Source organism: Oncorhynchus gorbuscha, linkage group LG18, assembly GCF_021184085.1.
Source record: "Oncorhynchus gorbuscha isolate QuinsamMale2020 ecotype Even-year linkage group LG18, OgorEven_v1.0, whole genome shotgun sequence".
NCBI classification, from domain to species: Eukaryota; Metazoa; Chordata; class Actinopteri; order Salmoniformes; family Salmonidae; genus Oncorhynchus; species Oncorhynchus gorbuscha.
Window position 1 is genome coordinate 41749981 of NC_060190.1, and position 19580 is coordinate 41769560.

The following is a 19580-nucleotide window of genomic DNA, read 5'->3' on the forward strand; positions in this document are numbered from 1 at the left end:
ATTTGCATAACATTATAAAAAGCATGCTGGTCTATATCCCTAACAGAGCTGTAAAACACCATTAGGTCTGTTGTAGTTTGGGTCTAGAGTGTCTCCCCCTTTGAAGAGGGGGATGACTGCGGCAGCTTTCCAATCTTTGGGAATCTCAGATGATACGAAAAAGAGGTTGAACAGGCTAGTAATAGGGGTTGCAACAATTTCGGCATATAATTTTAGAAAGAGAGGGTCCAGATTGTCTAGCCTGGCTGATCTTTAGGGATCGAAATTTTGCAGCCCTTTCAGAATATCAGCTATCTGGATTTAGGTGAAGGAGAAATGGGGGAGGTTTGGGTAAGTTGCTGTGGGGGGTGGAGGGCTGTTGATCGGGGTAGGGGTAGCCAGGTAAAAAGCATGGCCAGCTGTAGAAAAATGCTCATTGAAATTCTCAATTATAGTGAATTTATCGGTGGTGACAGTGTTTCCTAGCCTCAGTGCAGTAAGCAGCTGGGAGAAGGTTCTCTTATTCTCCATGGACTTTACAGTGTCCCAGTAAATTTCTGCTTGAAAAATCCTGACTCTCCCAGTCCCTGCCGCTGAAAAACATCCCCACAGCATGCTGCTGCCACCACCAGTTTTCACTGTAGGGATGGTGCCAGGTTTCTGACAGACGCTTGACATTCAGGCCAAAGAGTTTAATCTTGGTTTCATCAGACCAGAGAATCTTGTTTCTCATGGTCTGAGAGACTTTAGGTTCCTTTTGGCAAACTCCAAGTGGCCTGTCATGTGCCTTTTACTGAGGAGTGGACATACAAATGGTACCCATGACTTCATCTGACTCTGAGGAAGTAGATAAAGGGTTTCATTGCCAAAATCCCCAAGGGGAATTGTGAGCTTCTCGCGGTGAAGATGGTGTTGGAGGAGTGGAGACACTGGTTGGAGGGGGTGGAACATCCATTCATTGTGTGGACGGATCACAAGAACCTGGAATATCTCTGCACCGCCAAGCATCTCAATTCCAGGGAAGCTAGATGGACCCTGCTTTTCACCCGGTTTAACTTGTCTCTCTCCTACCGACCAGGATCCAAGAATATCAAGTCGGATGCGCTGTCACGTCGCTATAGAGACCATCCTTCCCACCTCGTGCCTGACGATAGCACTCAGCTGGGGAATAGGGAAGCAGGTCCGTGAGGCGCAGCGTTCCCAGCCGAACCCCGGGACTACTCGGCAAGCTCTGGCTGGTCTCCTTCAACCACTGCCTGTCCCTCACCGTCCCTGGTCTCACATATCCCTGGACTTCGTCACGGGTCTCCTCCCATCTGATGGCAACACCGCCATCCTGACAGTGGTGGACCGGTTTTCCAAAGCCTCCCATTTCATTCCTCTCCTGAAGCTAACCTCTGCCAAAAGGATGGCCCAGCTCATGGTGTAGCAAGTCTTCCAGATCCATGGACTCCCAGTGGACATGGTCTCTGACTGGAAAACTCAGTTCTCGTCCCGGTTCTGGAAGGTGTTCTGCACACTCATTGGGTCATCAGCCAGCCTGTCCTCCGGGTTCCACCCTCATTCCAATGGCCAGTCAAGACCAATCAAGACCTGGAGATGACTCTTCGCTGCCTTGTCTCCGCCTACCCCACTACCTGGAGCCAGCAACTTGTGTGGGTTGAAAATGCCCGCAACACCCTCCCCTGCTCTGTCACCGGGCTCTCACCTTTCGAGTGTTCCCTGGGTTATCACCCCCCGTTCTTCCCGGAGGAAGAGGTTGGCAGGTGTTTGTCCGCCGCTTTCACCGTACCTAGAAGAGAGCCCGGTCGGCTCTTCTCAGGACGACCTCCAGGTATCGCAAACAAGCGGACCGCCACCGGACCCTGCTATTGTCTTGGGCAGAGGGTATGGCTGTCCACTCATGATCTGCCCCTCCGGGTGGAGTCCTGCAAACATCCCCCCGTTTTATCGGCCCTTTCCCCATCTCCAAGATTATTAGCCCCTCTGCTGTTCATCTTCTGTTGCCCCGTACCCTCTGTATACATCCCACTTTTCATGTGTCTAGGATTAAACCTATGTCTTACAGCCCCTTGTCTCCTATTTCCAGATCTCCTGAATAGTGTAATGTTTGGAGCAAATCCAATACAACTGTCACGCCCTGACCTTAGAGAGCCTTTTAATGTCTCTATTTGGTTTGGTCAGGGTGTGATTTGGGGTCGACTTTCTATGTTTTGTTATCTATGATTTTGTATTTCTATGTTTTGGCCGGGTATGGTTCTCAATCAGGGACAGCTGTCTATCGTTGTCTCTGATTGGGAACCTCCTTTCTTTGTGGGAAGTTGTCTTTGTTCATGGCACATAGCCTTTAGCTTCACGTTTTTTTTGTAGTGTTTATTGTTTTGTTCAGCGTCTTTTCTAAATAAAAGAATATGTACGCTCACAACGCTGCACCTTGGTCCTCTTCTTTTAACGGCCGTGACACAACACATTACTGAGTACCACTCTCCTTATTCCAAGCATAGTGGTGACTGCATCATGGTATGGGTATGCTTGTAATCGTTAAGGACTGAGTAGTTTTCAGGACAAAAAATTACGGAATGGAGCTAAGCACATGCAAAATCCTAGAGGAAAACCTGATTCAGTCTGCTTTCCACCAGACACTGGGAGATGAATTCATCTTTCAGCAGGACAATAACCTAAAACACAAGGACAAATATGCACTGGAGTTTCTTACCAAGACAACATTGAATGTTTCTCTATTTGGTTAGGTCAGGGTGTGATTTGGGGTGGGTATTCTCTGTTGTTTGTTTCTATGTTTTGGCCGGGTATGGTTCTCAATCAGGGACAGTTGTCTATCGTTGTCTCTGATTGGGAATCATACTTAGGCAGCCTTTTTTCCTTTTGGTAGTTGTGGGTAGTTCTTCATTTGTGCATGTATAGCCTTACGGAGCTTCACAGTCGTTTTTGTTATATCATTGTTTTGTTGGCGACATTTATAAATAAAAGAAAATGCATGCTCACCACGCTGCACCTTGGTCCATTCCATACGACGATCGTGACACTTACACAGAAAGACTCACAGCTGTAATCGCTGCCAAAGGGGATTCTAATATATATTGACTTAGAGGTGTGAATATTTATGTAAATGAGATATTTCTGCATTTAATTTTCAAATACATTTGCAAAAATGTCAAAAAACATGGGTGAGAAAACAAATCTAACACAACAAAATGTGGAATAAGCAAAGGAATATGAATACTTTCTGAAGACATGTGTGTGTGGAGATATGCTACGTCCCTCATAACACTTCTCAGGTCCAAGTAACTTCTAGTCTCCCTCACCAGTTGTCACTCTCCTTATCTCCTGCTGGGCCTGCCCCAGACCATAATAACAGCCAACCACCCACAGTTAATATTGACCAAATGATCATTCTACCCAGCTTCCAAAGGAATATAAAGGAATAAGTAGGACGTGACCTACAGGACTTTTTGCCACATTTAATATTTAAAAAACTCAATTCGGTGTTAAAAAGATCTAATTGCAGGTCTGTTGGTGACAGCCCTTTCACAGACTCTCCTTCACAACAAGACAACCAATCATTCCACTACTGGAGTATCCCCTGCATCCTTCAGGCTGGGATAAGATTCCAGTTAGTCAATGGGCCTCGTTGACATGCAAGCTGCATCTGTTGAGTGCCTGCACCCAACTGTTTTAGAATTGGAAACTGTCAAACAGGAAGGATACTGTCCTTGTCGCTGCAGCTTGCCCAAAATGACCAGTTAGCTTTGCAAGTTCGTCAGGCCCTGCCAGAACTACAACCACCACTGGCTACTTTGTCTCCTCACCCTGTTAGGATACTCTCATGTTCTGGTCACCTCAAACACTTTTAATCAATCTTGCACACTTAGTTTCATTGGGTAAAATAAGGAAACATTCAGAGTTGTACATATACGCTTCTAGAGTAGATGACTGTTGTATTACAGTTTGCTTTCCTGTAACTTGGTTACGCTTCTGTGTGCTCGCGTCGTGAAAGGCTTGTTGATATATTTTGCAGAATTGTCCACTGTGGATATGCTGTAAATCTGTGAATGACATGTTAAACATGAACACATATTAAACACTATTTGGCTTCAACTATTCAAACACAATCCTTCAAGGAACCCAATTCCAATGTCTGAGCCCACTTGTTTTCCTTAGAGCCGGTGACAATAGCCACAACATTTTAAAAAACATGTAACTGTATGTATTTTCATTAGGCAGGAATGAGAGCAAATTTGACTTGGAAAGTTGTCTATTAGTCAGCTACCAAAAAGTAAAGCTTATAATCATCATAAATATTCAAGTTTACATTTCTGCCTGTTGTATTTCGTATTTACAGCTCTATATTTCCCAGATTCATTAAGACATCCTAATGATGTTTGTTTGTGTGTGTAGGAAAGACAATTGACTAGTTGTATTACAAAAAATTGCAATATTGGGTTACATGAGTGTATGCGATCCATCATCCATTCAGCCAGGCATTATTCTGCACTTTTTGAGTTTAGGGCAGGGATCATCAACTAGATTCAGCCAGGGGTTGATTTGTTCTTGAGCGGATGGTCTGGGGGCCGGAACATAATTACAAATAATTTGTAGACCGCAAATTGACCGCAAGAAGCCCAAACAGTTATAATGTTTGACTTAAACATAATCATTTCAAAACTTGCTTACGTTTGTATACGATCACGTGTCTCTCTATTGTGCATGGGAATACTTGAGAACAGATTTCTTATATTAAAATAACTTGCAGCTGATTTCCCGGGGTTTTTACAGTCTTTTATGTCCAACAACGAAAATTATACCAACATTTGTATTTATTTTTTTGCTCAGAAAAGTCGGGGGCCCATCACACCACCCTGCAGTGGTTTATGGGGTGTGTCACAATATCTTTCAATCTAACCACTCTTGCCGTCAAATATTTTTACACAACCATCCATTTCATAAATGGGAAGGGTTAGGGTGTCTCACAAATGTGTGGGCCTTGCCATTAGCCTAGTAAAATAAGGTTGATTCAATCAATCCCCCCCCCCAAAAAAATGGTGACATCACCAATATGTGCATAGTATGGTGCGTCTCAAAAACTCTCTTATCCCACCCCTTCGCTAACCTTTCTCTGACTGCTGATGTGTAGCAAGCTACAAACTTGACGGCAGCAGAATGTTTAATTTCGTATCAAAAATACTTGTACTTTTCCTCGTGACTTTCCCATGTGGCCAGATGTCGTTCGGTAAGTAATTTACTATTTCGAATTTGCATTCTTCACTAGCAGTCCAGAGAGAGTTCATTGCAATATTGAAAACTTAGCAAAGTTAACATTGACGTGGCATAATGCAGTTTTTCATTCAGTGATATTTTTAAAAAATACTGCTTTGTCAGAAAGCTTCATGCTCAATATCCTTGTCTGATAAATTAAGTAAACAAATGCATTTAACACAAATCGATACCTCGCATGCTCATGCAAATGCATAATTGCCATAGATGCAGTTTTGTTTTTTAAGATAATAAGAAAACCTTATTATATTAATTTCCAATACGAAATGTCTCTGACAGGCAATATTGTTGCTCTACGCTGGGTTTCCCTATCTTCTATGGTGACGTGTCCCAGGATCGCCTTTCCGTTAGTGTTGATACATGTTAACACCGGTGATGAGGCCTCTGACTGTTACGTTGTATCTTTGTCTGTTACATAGTGTTCCAATTCATTCAAAGGGCCTACTGCTGAATGATGACCGACTTTACACTTTGCTATCCAAAGTTGTATACAGCATTTTCGAATAATGACCAAATCATCAATCATAACATGACCCACTTTTAGCCTTTAACCTACACATTCATTGTGAACAGACTATTGTAATACACCATCATTTTATTACACAATGAACGGATAAAGTTCTTCTCGTGACCATTTGTATCAATTTACTGCTGTCGCTATTTTACATTCATTCGATCCAATGTTTGTTTTTGGTGCAAGTGCAACCAGAGTTTTTCATGAAAACTGTCATCAACTATTATAGTACCCTCAGGCACACAGGTTAAGCGGCTTCGTTCTCAGACAGAGGCTGTGTTAAAATGGATTAATCGCTAATGGATTCTTCTCTGTGTTGGGACAGGCCAGGTATCTGCAGAAGAGTCTACGGAAGACATCGCCCCACATGCAACAGTCGATGAGGAAGAGGAGGATGAGTTGCTGGTGGAGGAACATCAGGTCCCAGGCTCAGTATGTGAACTGGGATGAAAGCGGCTTCTATTGTCCCTGCCAAATGAATGTAAGTACTATTTTCTCAATTCAGTGCATTTAATCTAGTTTCTTTCCATTGCATTTTGAAATCTCTCAGGAATCAGAAGATGACTTAGATGAAGATGCTGCAGTTGGAGATGTAACCTCTCACCCTGATGCTGACACCACCATCATCTTTGTGACAGCGGAAGGTTAGTCTTATCTTCCTTTATGGATACTCATATCGTTTTACTCAGTCATTCTGTGTAAGTTAAAGGGAAATATGCAAGACAGCATGGAATGGAATTATTCACATCAACGGTTTAATTTGTATATCATTGTGCCCTCCATCCAGAGTACCCAGCCAATGAGATTGCGAAGTTCCTGGTGGGTTTCACCAATAAGGGAAGCCAGGATTTCACTGTCCATTCCCTGGAGGCCTCCTTCCGTTACCCTCAGGACTTCCAGTTCTACATCCAGAATGTGAGTCTGGGTTCTGGGACACATGATGCTTGCATGCCTCATCTGAGAAATAGAAAGTCCCCTTGAAAACACACATCATTATCTAACACGTTATACATTATAATGGGGTTTGTAGTCTGTTTACTTCCAATCTATTATCTAACAATTACTAGAATATAAACTTCTTATAAAGCCTTTACAAACCCAATAACATATGTTACCCATAACAGAGAGCAATAGTAATGTTGTCTTTTTGTTGGTACTAACTCCACAATGATTCGTTGGACAAAGCCTATGGTAAAATTTAAATTTGTAGGGTTTTTGGCTAAACACCAAAAATAAGGTCTGTTGTAAACACAGGCTTAAGAGATCTTATACGTTTTGTTCTATGAAATCATCTTCATCAGCTAATGTCATTTTTTGTGAATTTTGAAGCATTTATGTAATAAAAAAAAGCACAAAAGGCTTCATAATTCATAAAGGTCATGTTAACCCTTAGCCTACAATTTCTGTGCCCCAGCTGAAATCGAATTAACATTTTAAAAAATCCCCTTCAAATCCGTCTGTTTAAGCTAGAGATATCTGTTTTTTTTTCATTACATGGGCTGCGTCTCAATTCACCACATCCGCCGATATCGCCCTTCCGAATCTGCGGTGAAGGGTGGCAGAGCTAGAGCGGTGTCTGTTAGACCATGAGACATCCCGAAAATTGGTCTTCTCAGAAGAACGACTGAACAGTTTGACCTATAAAGTATTATGACCCCTTTATGGTGATGAGACGCTCACGAACACAGTGGTGTTTCCCGTTTTGCTCTAGGACGCCCACAAGCCTTATAAGACTTGTCTTAAGGTCCCTGGTACCAGTTTAAAAAATGAATGGAACTACAGTATGGAGATGGTTTACTGCCTAACATAAGGGGATAAATACTGTACATAAATTGTTTCCTGATTTTCCTTATCGCTCAGATGTAGGACAGACGCAGCAGAACAAACTTCCTTTAGATGTTTGTTTTTTTACTATCTGTTGTTCCATATAGTGAATCTATTATTCATTGTGTTTCTATTGGCTAATGGCAGTATGCCAAATTCAATGTTTCATCCAATCATTTTTGTAGACTTTTTTTTGTTACCTGAAGGGGTCTTAGAATTAAAAATCAAATAACTAAATGATCCTTGGTGTGACCATCTTAAAGAATTCCATATGTTAACAAATATAGAAAATAAATACCTTGAGTTGGAACCCCTCCTCCCTCAGAACAACCTCAATTCGTCGGGGCATAGACTCTCCAATATGTCGAAAGCATTCCGCAGGGATGCTGGCTCATGTTAACTCCAATGATACCCACAGTTGTGTCAAGTTGCCTGGATGTTCTTTGGGTGGTGGAGCATGCTTGATACACACCGGAAACTGTTGAGTGTGAAAAACCCAACAGCATTGCAGTTCTTGACACAAACTTGTGTGCCTCGCACCTACTACCATACCACATACACAATCCATGTATCAATTGTCTCAAGGCTTAAAAATTATTATTTAACCTGTCTCCTCCCCTGTATCTATATTTATTGAAGTGGATTTAACAAGTGACATCACCTGGATTCACCTGTTCAGTCTGTCATGGAAATAGAGGGTCATGTTAAAGTTTTGTATACTCAGTGTACATGGAATACCCTGTAATGCAGTTTTGGGAACTTTCTGCTATTGTTGATCAGAAAAGTACATGTTTTTGGTATCTAGTTCACAGCCTTGCCCCTGAGCACTGTGGTCCTGTACCTGCTCAGTCCATGGCTGGTCGTCCCTTTGGCCTGGTCATCCTACTCAACTACCAGGACAGTGAGGTGAGACTAGATTGATTGGTTGATTGATTGATACATTATTATTAGAGTGTCTTGCATCTTCAAGATACCCAGCCCAGGGTTCTTGACTAGATGTTCAGAAATCCCTTGGAATGTAAATCAAAATCAAATCAAATCAAATCAAATTTTATTTGTCACATACACATGGTTAGCAGATGTTAATGCGAGTGTAGCGAAATGCTTGTGCTTCTAGTTCCGACAATGCAGTGATAACCAACAAGTAATCTAACTAACAATTCCAAAACTACTGTCTTATACACAGTGTAAGGGGATAAGGAACATGTACATAAGGATATATGAATGAGTGATGGTACAGAGCAGCATACAGTAGATGGTATCGAGTACAGTATATACATATGAGATGAGTGTGTAGACAAAGTAAACAAAGTGGCATAGTTAAAGTGGCTAGTGATACATGTATTACATAAGGATGCAGTCGATGTTGTAGAGTACAGTATATACATATGCATATGAGATGAATAATGTAGGGTAAGTAACATTATATAAGGTAGCATTGTTTAAAGTGGCTAGTGATATATTTACATCATTTCCCATCAATTCCCATTATTAAAATGGCTGGAGTTGGGTCAGTGTCAATGACAGTGTGTTGGCAGCAGCCACTCAATGTTAGTGGTGGCTATTTAACAGTCTGATGGCCTTGAGATAGAAGCTGTTTTTCAGTCTCTCGGTCCCAGCTTTGATGCACCTGTACTGACCTCGCCTTCTGGATGATAGCGGGGTGAACAGGCAGTGGTTCGGGTGGTTGATGTCCTTGATGATCTTTATGGCCTTCCTGTAACAACGGGTGGTGTAGGTGTCCTGGAGGGCAGGTAGTTTGCCCCCGGTGATGCGTTGTGCAGTCCTCACTACCCTCTGGAGAGCCTTACGGTTGAGGGCGGAGCAGTTGCCGTACCAGGCGGTGATACAGCCCGCCAGGATGCTCTCGATTGTGCATCTGTAGAAGTTTGTGAGTGCTTTTGGTGACAAGCCGGATTTCTTCAGCCTCCTGAGGTTGAATAGGCGCTGCTGCGCCTTCTTCACGACGCTGTCAGTGTGAGTGGACCAATTCAGTTTGTCTGTGATGTGTATGCCGAGGAACTTAAAACTAGCTACCCTCTCCACTACTGTTCCATCGATGTGGATAGGGGGTGTTCCCTCTGCTGTTTCCTGAAGTCCACAATCATCTCCTTAGTTTTGTTGACGTTGAGTGTGAGGTTATTTTCCTGACACCACACTCCAAGGGCCCTCACCTCCTCCCTGTAGGCCGTCTCGTCGTTGTTGGTAATCAAGCCTACCACTGTTGTGTCGTCCGCAAACTTGATGATTGAGTTGGAGGCGTGCGTGGCCACGCAGTCGTGGGTGAACAGGGAGTACAGGAGAGGGCTCAGAACGCACCCTTGTGGGGCCCCGTGTTGAGGATCAGCGGGGAGGAGATGTTGTTGCCTACCCTCACCACCTGGGGGCGGCCCGTCAGGAAGTCCAGTACCCAGTTGCACAGGGCGGGGTCGAGACCCAGGGTCTCGAGCTTGATGACGAGCTTGGAGGGTACTATGGTGTTGAATGCCGAGCTGTAGTCGATGAACAGCATTCTCACATAGGTATTCCTCTTGTCCAGGTGGGTTAGGGCAGTGTGCAGTGTGGTTGAGATTGCATCGTCTGTGGACCTATTTGGGCGGTAAGCAAATTGGAGTGGGTCTAGGGTGTCAGGTAGGGTGGAGGTGATATGGTCCTTGACTAGTCTCTCAAAGCACTTCATGATGACGGAAGTGAGTGCTACGGGGCGGTAGTCGTTTAGCTCAGTTACCTTAGCTTTCTTGGGAACAGGAACAATGGTGGCCCTCTTGAAGCATGTGGGAACAGCAGACTGGTATAGGGATTGATTGAATATGTCCGTAAACACACCGGCCAGCTGGTCTGCGCATGCTCGGAGGGCGCGGCTGGGGATGCCGTCTGGGCCTGCAGCCTTGCGAGGGTTAACACGTTTAAATGTCTTACTCACCTCGGCTGCAGTGAAGGAGAGACTGCATGTTTCCGTTGCAGGCCGTGTCAGTGGCACTGTATTGTCCTCAAAGCGGGCAAAAAAGTTATTTAGTCTGCCTGGGAGCAAGACATCCTGGTCCGTGACTGGGCTGGATTTCATCTTGTAGTCCGTGATTGACTGTAGACCCTGCCACATGCCTCTTGTGTCTGAGCCATTGAATTGAGATTCCACTTTGTCTCTGTACTGACGCTTAGCTTGTTTGATAGCCTTACGGAGGGCTGAGGCGCTGATCTTGGGTTTTGACTGTTACGCAGGGCAACGGTTTCCAGATGGCCATTTACAACCAGACCGTCACTATCGTTGAGCTGGAGGAGGGACTGGATGGAGAGACGTAACCATTTCTTTGCATACATCAATTATATTTTTATACTCGTATTTGGTTCAATTAAATTATGTCAGGTACATTTGTTTAAATATGGTAACAAATGTTATATTGTCGATATTATTATTTTGTCGATATTACACATTTTGCTTTGTTTCTCCTCCAGAATGTTCATGTACATATTCCTGACTGGATTAGTTGTCTTGGTGATCTTTGGCATGTACCAGGTGCTGGAGTCTAGGACGGTACGAGTCTTCTCAACATTTTCATCTAAATTGTGATATTCTAAAATATCTCCAGCTCGTTACATGGGGTGGTGAATGTTACATAAATAAATAGCACCTGGGTAAATTAAGTGATGACCTATGTTGTGCAGAGGAAGAGGCTCCCAGTGAAGGTGGAGACGGGCACCGGTGGGATGAACGATGTGGACATCAGCTGGATTCCCCAGGAGACCCTCAACATCATGAGTAAGTTGAGCTTTGTCATGAGCTTGGATACTCTGCCATAGCTTTTCCTCCTGAGTGCGGGGAGACAAATCCATACTCTGCTTATGCAACCACTTTTTTGGAAGCGTACTTTGGTTGAAAAGGCATCCTATTTTTTCATCTTGTCTGTGCAGGGATGAATATCAACTCAAATTTCTACATCTCTCTCTGTTTCTCTCTTTGTCTCTCTTTTACAGGCAAGGCATCGGCATCCCCTAAAGCCTCCCCAAGGAAACGCACGAAGAGAGCGGCTGGAGTAGATCAATAAATCATTCCATGATGCGGCCATCTTCATATCAATGTCCACCAGGCCCATGTTCAAGGCCCATGCCATCACAAGCTCCAACAACCCAACCAACATCAACCTCTGGGTGGACCTAGTTAGTTACTCAAGAGCTTTTCCGATATGCCCCCGATACATAGGCCTACACCAAACGTTCTTGGACTGAAGAAAGTGGTGTCATGAATGTGTCCCCATTTAGACACCACTCCAGCTGGACATTTTGAGGCTGATATAAGACTAAAGACTGAATAAATGGATCACCATGCCAGATCCATGAAAGATGGGTAAGACGTGGAGTGTTATACCTGCCAAAGAAACCAGTAATGCTACACCAAGTATTTCAATCATCTTGTTTTTTGTTGTTGTACTTTTTGTAATGAATGCTTTAATTTCTGAAGTATTACGATATGAAGGGTTTTGTTCTGTTTCATTCTGTGCCTCACGACTCCCTCATGTCGTCTACACAGTCAGGAATTGAGATGGTGACCTCAAAGTTCTTCCAAGGGAAGGGTTTCCTTGTTCATGTCATACTTTGAAATATCATAAAGCTGCTGTGAAATGCTAATTGAAGAGAATTTAGAAAGTAAAGTCCACCCGCTACCAAGTTACATTGTTAAATATGAATGATGCAACTGTACTTCAAACATGACTTGCTGTCAGTGTCAGGTTACATTTTATCCCAGACCATATACCACCATAAATGTACCTACAGTACATTGGTGAAATGCTGTAATTTAAAAAAATAAATAAATAAACAGGTCAAAAAATCTGGATAAGAAATGTGTTCACTTTCTTGAAATATTTGCCTTTTTCCTTTTCTTAAAGTTGAAGTGATGTTCTTTCATGCCACAATGTATGATGTTCTGAAATAAGCACATTAATTGGTCTTTTGATTTTGCTCAGTATTATTCTCCGAAGAAAAAGATGACTGGTGTCAGATAAACAGGGAACCGACTGAGGAGACCAAATATGTACCAATGGGCTATTTGTCTGTTTACTGTCAGCAAATGAGAAACATGGGATGGCACTAAACGTATCTCTGGCGCGGAGCGTCAATGAGGTGAGTGAGAGAAGCGCTCGGAGAGGCAGCACGCACGAAAGGAGCAGGTAACGTCACGGTTGTTCCATTCGTTTTGATCGAGAATAAACTGCAACTGATTCGGAAATGTTAATCGCCTCCTGTTAACACATATATGCCGCAACAATTCATTTATTTTGATTGATTCATTTTACTTCGCTTTGATTTTATCTCAATTTATGAGCGATTCTGTTGGATCCCACAGATGGCGCAAGGCACCCTCCGCTGGGTTTGATATGGGATATGGGATTTACGTCGGTGAAGATTTCAAGATTTTGTGCATTTATTGCATTAGGTAAGGCTGGATAAAGTATCATTTTAGATTTATTGGTAGAACAATACTTTTTCGTATTGCACGTTTTATAATATCTTGGATGAAATATGTAATATTTTATTAATTAAGGGTGTAGTCTAAATTTAGATGTTGCATACAGGGTGAGAATAGAGTTGAATTATTTGACAGTGACGAGCCCTTTTCATATTTGAAGAGGTTATCAATAACTCATCATCCCTCAGGTGTGTGTTGTAGGATAGATTTTGGAGTGCTTTAAAGATCTTTGGCCAAAAATAGACTTGCAGAGTTGTGTTGATGTATAAAGCATGTATTAATGCACAAATAATTGAAAGCAAATGACAACAAATATTTTAAGTAGTATCACTTACCCTACATCTGGCATTCTTGTTTAATAAATTCATCCCATGCATTCACTCAGAACATAAGTCTTTATGCAATGTCTGCACATATGCACATATGTCCATATCCATTCTGTTAAATTAAACAATTATTCCTGGTTTTAAACTTTTTTAACCTGTGCAAGCTGAATCATATTGGTGTACTATAACAATATTCATATTTAACAAATAGAAATATAACCACTGCCTACCTTGCATCTAGCAAGGCGTTGCTTTTTGGCAGGGGGCAATGGATTGAATGTGAGACAGCCTACAGTGCAGTGGGACTTGGGAATTGAATAGATTTCTTGAAAATGATCCAGGCAAACCAACAAAATCTAGGAGCAGTTGGTCTTTCTTCAGAATCCCAATATAACCCAATCCCTGATTCATTTCAATGTTTTCTATGCTTTTAAAGCAATCATTTCAAGCTTATGTCCCAGACAGTGGCTATTACAGTGACCTTTGATACCTTATCCCTGACCCTAAGCAATCAATATGTGAGTGTGAGAGAGGAGGGAGATGAGAGAGAATTATGACAATCATTCTCACAGGTGGCCTATGCTGATTGTATCTAAATCACACTGTCCAAGCAGGCCAAATATCTCCCATGCAACCCTCGTCGTTAAAACTACATTGAGAGGCAATTTGGAATGACTGGAAGAAAAATGTATCCTGCCAAATCTCCTAAAGTCCTGGGAGAGATGCTGAGGGCTAATATTCCTCTGTTTCCTCCATTTTAACTCCAAGAACAACATAGAAGGAGGGTGACCTACTTTTGGCATCCTCCCATTTGTTTCAGAAGACACCCTTTGCTTCAAATAGGGAGGTAGATAAATATCTAGATAAAGGTGATACAAGAGCCTATTGTTGTTCTATCATGACATAAAACAATTATATTTGGCCTCTGTAAGTGCAATGCCTGAAATGTACAACGAAACTTATGAGAACAAAGGGGAATTCTTTCCTTAATGCATTTGAATGTATTTTTCTTTCTGTGTTTTGCAGTGTCCCTGACTGTGGCAAGAGTCTCAGCGGCAGATGTGAAGTGTGAGAATATTTACAGGGACTTCTCTGACTGTGTTCTGGAGTTGGGGGAGAGCATGGATAACTACCAAGAGAATGTGACCAGCGAGATGGGAGTGGAAGCTGTGTGCAGGTGAGAGGGGTGTGTGTGTGTGTGCAGGGGCGGACTGGGACAGGGATTGGGACAATTCGGGCCCTGACATTTTCTCCACACTAGCCCATATCACCCTGCCAACTCAAGAATTCAAGAAATACGTTTTTCCATCTAACATGTCCAAGCAGGAATGCATGATTCAATATATTTTTATGTGCATCCTAATCCAGTGACAATTAGACTACAGGCTCGTTGCTATATTTTACTGTCAGAATAGCACTCCAGAATTTCCTATTTTTTTCAATAGAGATTAATTACATTCATCTTTAGGTGCACTATCAGAGGCTAATTAATTTGGGGTTCAACACCAAAGGAAGTGAAAACTCAAAACACATTAACTAGATCGCTAACTTAATATAATACCTACTGCTAGTAGCCATGTATACTCAGTGGCCAGTTTATTAGGTACACGATCCCGTACACAAAAATGGCTTGCTCCTACAGACAGTGAGTCATGTGGCCGTGGCTTGACACCTGCCTGGGGTCAACAGTACAGTCTGGTGTCGGTGGTTTAATGGTGTGGGAAATGTTTTCCTGGCACACGTTAGGTCACTTGATACCATTAGAGCAACGTTTGAACGCCACACCTTATAGAATCCATGCCCTGAAGAATTCAGGCTGTTCTGGAGGCAAAGGGGGTCCAACCAGGTACCTAATAAGCTGGTCACTGTGTATTTATCTAACAATAAATGTAAAGTCCTAAAACAAATGTGTAAGCTACATGTCTCATAGCGACTAGGTGTGGGCTATGAGACCTTACTATTATCATTTTTTAATAGGCCTATGCCCTCACAATGGCCAGTGCGGGGATGTCGAACTGGATGTCGAACTGATGACAGAGTCGAGCAGGTCTCTTTGCTCATGACTTTGAATTTGAGTTTGTTTGATCTCAGCTCAGCTTATCAGAAAACCAGGCTGGCCTATCTTGGTAGGGAGGCTGGTTGTTTCCCACTGATCTGCCAAATGCTCACTAGCGATTACTATAACAGAGAACAGGCCCATGAGCTACCGGCCATGTCACCTTTTAATGGTTTTATTTTTATGTAACAAAAATATATTTTTGAGTGTGTCAATTTCAACTAGCCCACCCAACTAAAAAATGGTCCAGCCCATCTGGCTTCTGCCAGAATTGCCAGATGGCCAATCTGTCCCTGTGTGTGCGTATGTGTGTGTGCAATGTACAGCATCCTCTATCCATCTGCACTTACTGTACGTCTGCGTTTGCAGTGCACCAGGATCTCATGGAACCTGATTACTCTTACGACCATAGGCAGATAGAACATATATAGAACAGTGTCTGTATTTTACCAAGCATTCTCCTTCTGCTTGTGTATATCAGATATTGTATTGAAATCCAGCGAGGTGTGTACCTTGTGGAAGAACAGTGGAGAGAAGAAAAAGATGCTGTAACCTCCGAGGGAGATAGCAGAAATGAATGGTGCTGAAACACAGCCACTGTACTGAATAATTTATGACTTTGCTGCAGCAGTAATGAAATTCTGAGGCCATCTTTTTTTTTTTTTTACATTTTTAATGTGTGCATTCCATTACTATAGTACAGTATATTACTGCCTAAAGCTTACACAGCCCTTGCCTTTCCTGGGTGAAAAATGTCCCCTTGCAGCATCAGCTCTTTTTTCTAATCTAATTTCTGTGGCTAAAGGAGGGTTGATTTGCAAAACGCAATAATTTACAGTGTTGCTCGACAGTAGTATAAAAACAACAATTCAAAACAATAATACAACAAACAATACTCCTAAGACACCTTCAGCCATGTGTTACAGGAGAGCTTTGAAGCCTTGCATGTGCACCGATTAAAGTGCCAGATAAATCAAACCAATAACATTCTTGAATCCAATAGATTGTAACCAATAGCATGTTTTCAAGTCAAATATGAATGAGGCAATGTATGTGTCGGTGGTAAAAAGGCTTTATCAAATACATTTGAATGATGGATCTTTCACCCCTAGCCACTGGGAGGCGTTCCACACGTGTGCCCTGACGGCTCTGTCCGGGTGTCAGGAGGAGGTGGGCTCCATCTGGGAGACCCTGAAAGAAGACTCCAGGAAGATCCGCTTCCAGGGCAGCCTCTTCGACCTGTGCAGCCCCAGCTCGGCCCCCAGCCTGCGCTCGCTTCTATCCCCTCTACCCCTGCTGCTCCTAGGCTTGCTGATCCTGGGAGGGCCCATCTGGCCATCCACATAGATGGGGGATGCCTCCCTCCTCCTCGCTCCCAACCCCATGCACTCTCACATTCCCCCGGGGTGGCCGGCTGCATCCTGAGCACATCTGAAAACTGAAGCCAAGGATTGGGGGGGGGGTCAGTGAGTAGAGAATGAATATGGATTAAGGTTAGCACACAGAGCCATGTCTCTATGGAGACGCCATAGACATCTCTGGTACTGGGTAATTAGAAGGCTATGATATCACAGAGCCATTGATGTCTGTGGAGAGACAGAGCTCTGGGTTACCCACCATAGATGTCTATGGCACTAGGTAATTTAGAAGGTTATGTTATCAGGGCCTTAAATATTAATGTCATCATTATTGATGAGTCTGGATAAAAATACACACCCAATACCCAAGCAATTGTAATGAAAACCTATTACAGTATACGCCTATGAAAAAAGCAATTTTAAAGCAATTGGTCAATTTTGTTGACAATCAAGTGAATTCTTTCAACTTTGACCTTTTGACCCCTATACACCAGCCCAATGTTTGGTGTTGCATGGCTGCTATAATGACACCAAAAAGGCATTTTTCCATATCTTTGCTCTGTTAAACAATTTCTTTGGTCATCCTGTTACAGTAGGTGCTGTTAACGTCAGGCAATGCTGTTAACTGAAAATATTGTTCCTTGCTTTATTATGCACTTTACAGTAAAATGCCTAATTTAACGTTTCGTCATTGTGGATAGTTATCTACCTGAAAATGGTATCTGGTTATGTGAAAATCTTCAGTGCTGTTTTTTTAATCTGTCCTGTATGGAAGCCCAAGTGTATGGCTGTCAATTCATTTGATATCATTGAGTCCATAACAACTATACACAACCGTACACAGTTCACGTCAAAGCACATTCAACTTTACAATAACACAGCTTACTGAGTAGAAATAAATACAAGAGACTTTATTATGAAAGCTAAAATATATAGGACTTAAAGTGGTACTCCAGTCTCCTTTTCACCTCAGTTAGCACCTGATTTATAAAATAAAAAAGGCGCATCTAAATAAGTGGTCAAAATCTGTCATGACATAGCACAAGTGGGGGGGGGGCTTTCCTCTTTTGTTCTCTATTGCTCCTCTACTGTTCCTCAAGCAAGGAGGAGGCCGATGACATCACGAAATCCCATCAGACCAACTCCTTAAATGCCCTACTCCTCAAAGTTTGCTCAAAACATTTTTTTTTACCCTTTAGTGTGTGTACTTTACTGTATTTATACTTTGGATGTATCTTTTCAACAGTAAACGTTAAAACAAATTGCTGGAGGACATCTTTAAGTTAAGGATTCTCTTAGGGTACCACCCTGCATTGTTAGCCCTAATGCCTCAGTACAATACAGTATTGGATGTTGTCAACAGCTGCAATATATCATCAAACTGAGTCAATATAAATATGCAATTGAAGTCATTAAGTCATTTTCTAGCAATATATTGTAGTGTTAGTGTAAAGGTTTTCTGTTACTGTGCTCTAACCAAATGGGAAATTAGGGGTGAATGCTGACTTAGTGCTCAGACTTTTGCGCAAATCTCTCAATCAAAATCTCCACACACTACTTCAGCCCACACAGGATAATTCTTCTTCTTTTCTTTTGTACCTTTCCAACATTATCTATAGTATGGATCTCTCTCTGCATGGTTGTGTCTAGATATTAGGCTAGATATTCAGTTTAGAATCCATTCCCAAGAGACATAATCCTCCGTAAGCATGTTTGTACTGGTTGTCCTCCACACCTAGTCTGTGCTCCTGAATGTAGTAGCATTCTGTCACCCAATCTGTGTGCCTGGTGCCAAGTGTCCATCATTATTTTTGAACAGCAATGAGTTTCGCATGAGCAATATGTGTTGTAAACACTTTATGGAGTGACTACTTTCCTTTTCCGTGCGATCGGCAACTAACGAAAGCATGAAAAATATCACATTATTTAAGGGAGATATCATAATCACCAAGTATATTACTATACATGTATGACTGACTGATTATTGAATTACCACAGAGAATTACCACAGAGAAGAATACATCAGTAAACACTACAGAATGTAAGAATTCAATATGTATGTGGTCTTTCAGAGATACCAACTACAGAGTACATTATTTACAAAAAGCCTGTATTAAGTATTGTATTGCAAAGAAATGTGTTTGAAATAAAGTATGAAGTTTGAAATATGACATTCTGTTTATACATGCATGACCACACAGAGGGGATCTACTAATTCAAGATCACACGCTGCTTCTCAGATACTCTGTATATTTTCCATCACAATCATAGAGAACAGATAGATTCTAGGCACCAAGAGGTTTTGTTGATACGATGTCACTCCTCTGCTTCCCCACACATTTCTTTTTTTAGTCATCTCGTGGCTAGGTGCTAATGAGGACTGGATCCAGTACATAACAGCCCAGCCGCCAATCAGCCGCTCGTTAGTGGGCTCCCATCTGTTCTCCCCCACCTGGCCACAAAGAGAGCAGAGAGGGAGTAGGGGAAGAGGCAGAGGGTCCAGCAGGGCTCAGGACCCCCGGGGCTCCCCCATGGGAGGCTAACATCCATGTGTGGTGGTAGTGTAAGCCCCTCATTATGTTGCCTCGTCCATCGCTGACATTTCTTCAATCCAGTGTACATCTCCCACAATATCCCACATTACAATACACACAATCACTTTTTTTGTGTGTCAACGTTAGTAGATATCATAAGAAAGTAGGCTTGTATTGCATGTTACAGTATGTATCTTCTTCCTGTACTGTCATGTAATGTGCTGGTGAATAGA

The 19580-nt window shown here is 42.4% G+C and overlaps 1 protein-coding gene and 1 pseudogene across 1 annotated transcript; both read left to right on the forward strand.

Moving 5' to 3' along the window:
• The first annotated feature begins 4935 nt into the window (after window positions 1-4935).
• LOC124003870 lies at window positions 4936-12421 on the forward strand (annotated as a pseudogene).
• Window positions 12422-12735: 314 nt separating this feature from the next.
• LOC124003930 (neuritin-like) lies at window positions 12736-18979 on the forward strand. The gene is made up of 4 exons (XM_046312582.1): window positions 12736-12774; window positions 12951-13040; window positions 14426-14576; window positions 16568-18979. The coding sequence occupies exons 2-4, from the start codon at window positions 12989-12991 to the stop codon at window positions 16800-16802; spliced, it is 438 nt and encodes a 145-aa protein (XP_046168538.1). The 5' UTR covers window positions 12736-12774; window positions 12951-12988; the 3' UTR covers window positions 16803-18979.
• Window positions 18980-19580: the final 601 nt, after the last annotated feature.

Bases quoted from the DNA above. Each gene is read 5' to 3' on its own strand.
- LOC124003930 (XM_046312582.1), top strand. From the start codon at position 12,989: ATGGGATTTACGTCGGTGAAGATTTCAAGATTTTGTGCATTTATTGCA. The intron at 13,041-14,425 runs GTAAGGCTGGAT...TGTGTTTTGCAG, and splicing joins TTGTGCATTTATTGCATTAG to TGTCCCTGACTGTGGCAAGA. The intron at 14,577-16,567 runs GTGAGAGGGGTG...TTTCACCCCTAG, and splicing joins GGAGTGGAAGCTGTGTGCAG to CCACTGGGAGGCGTTCCACA.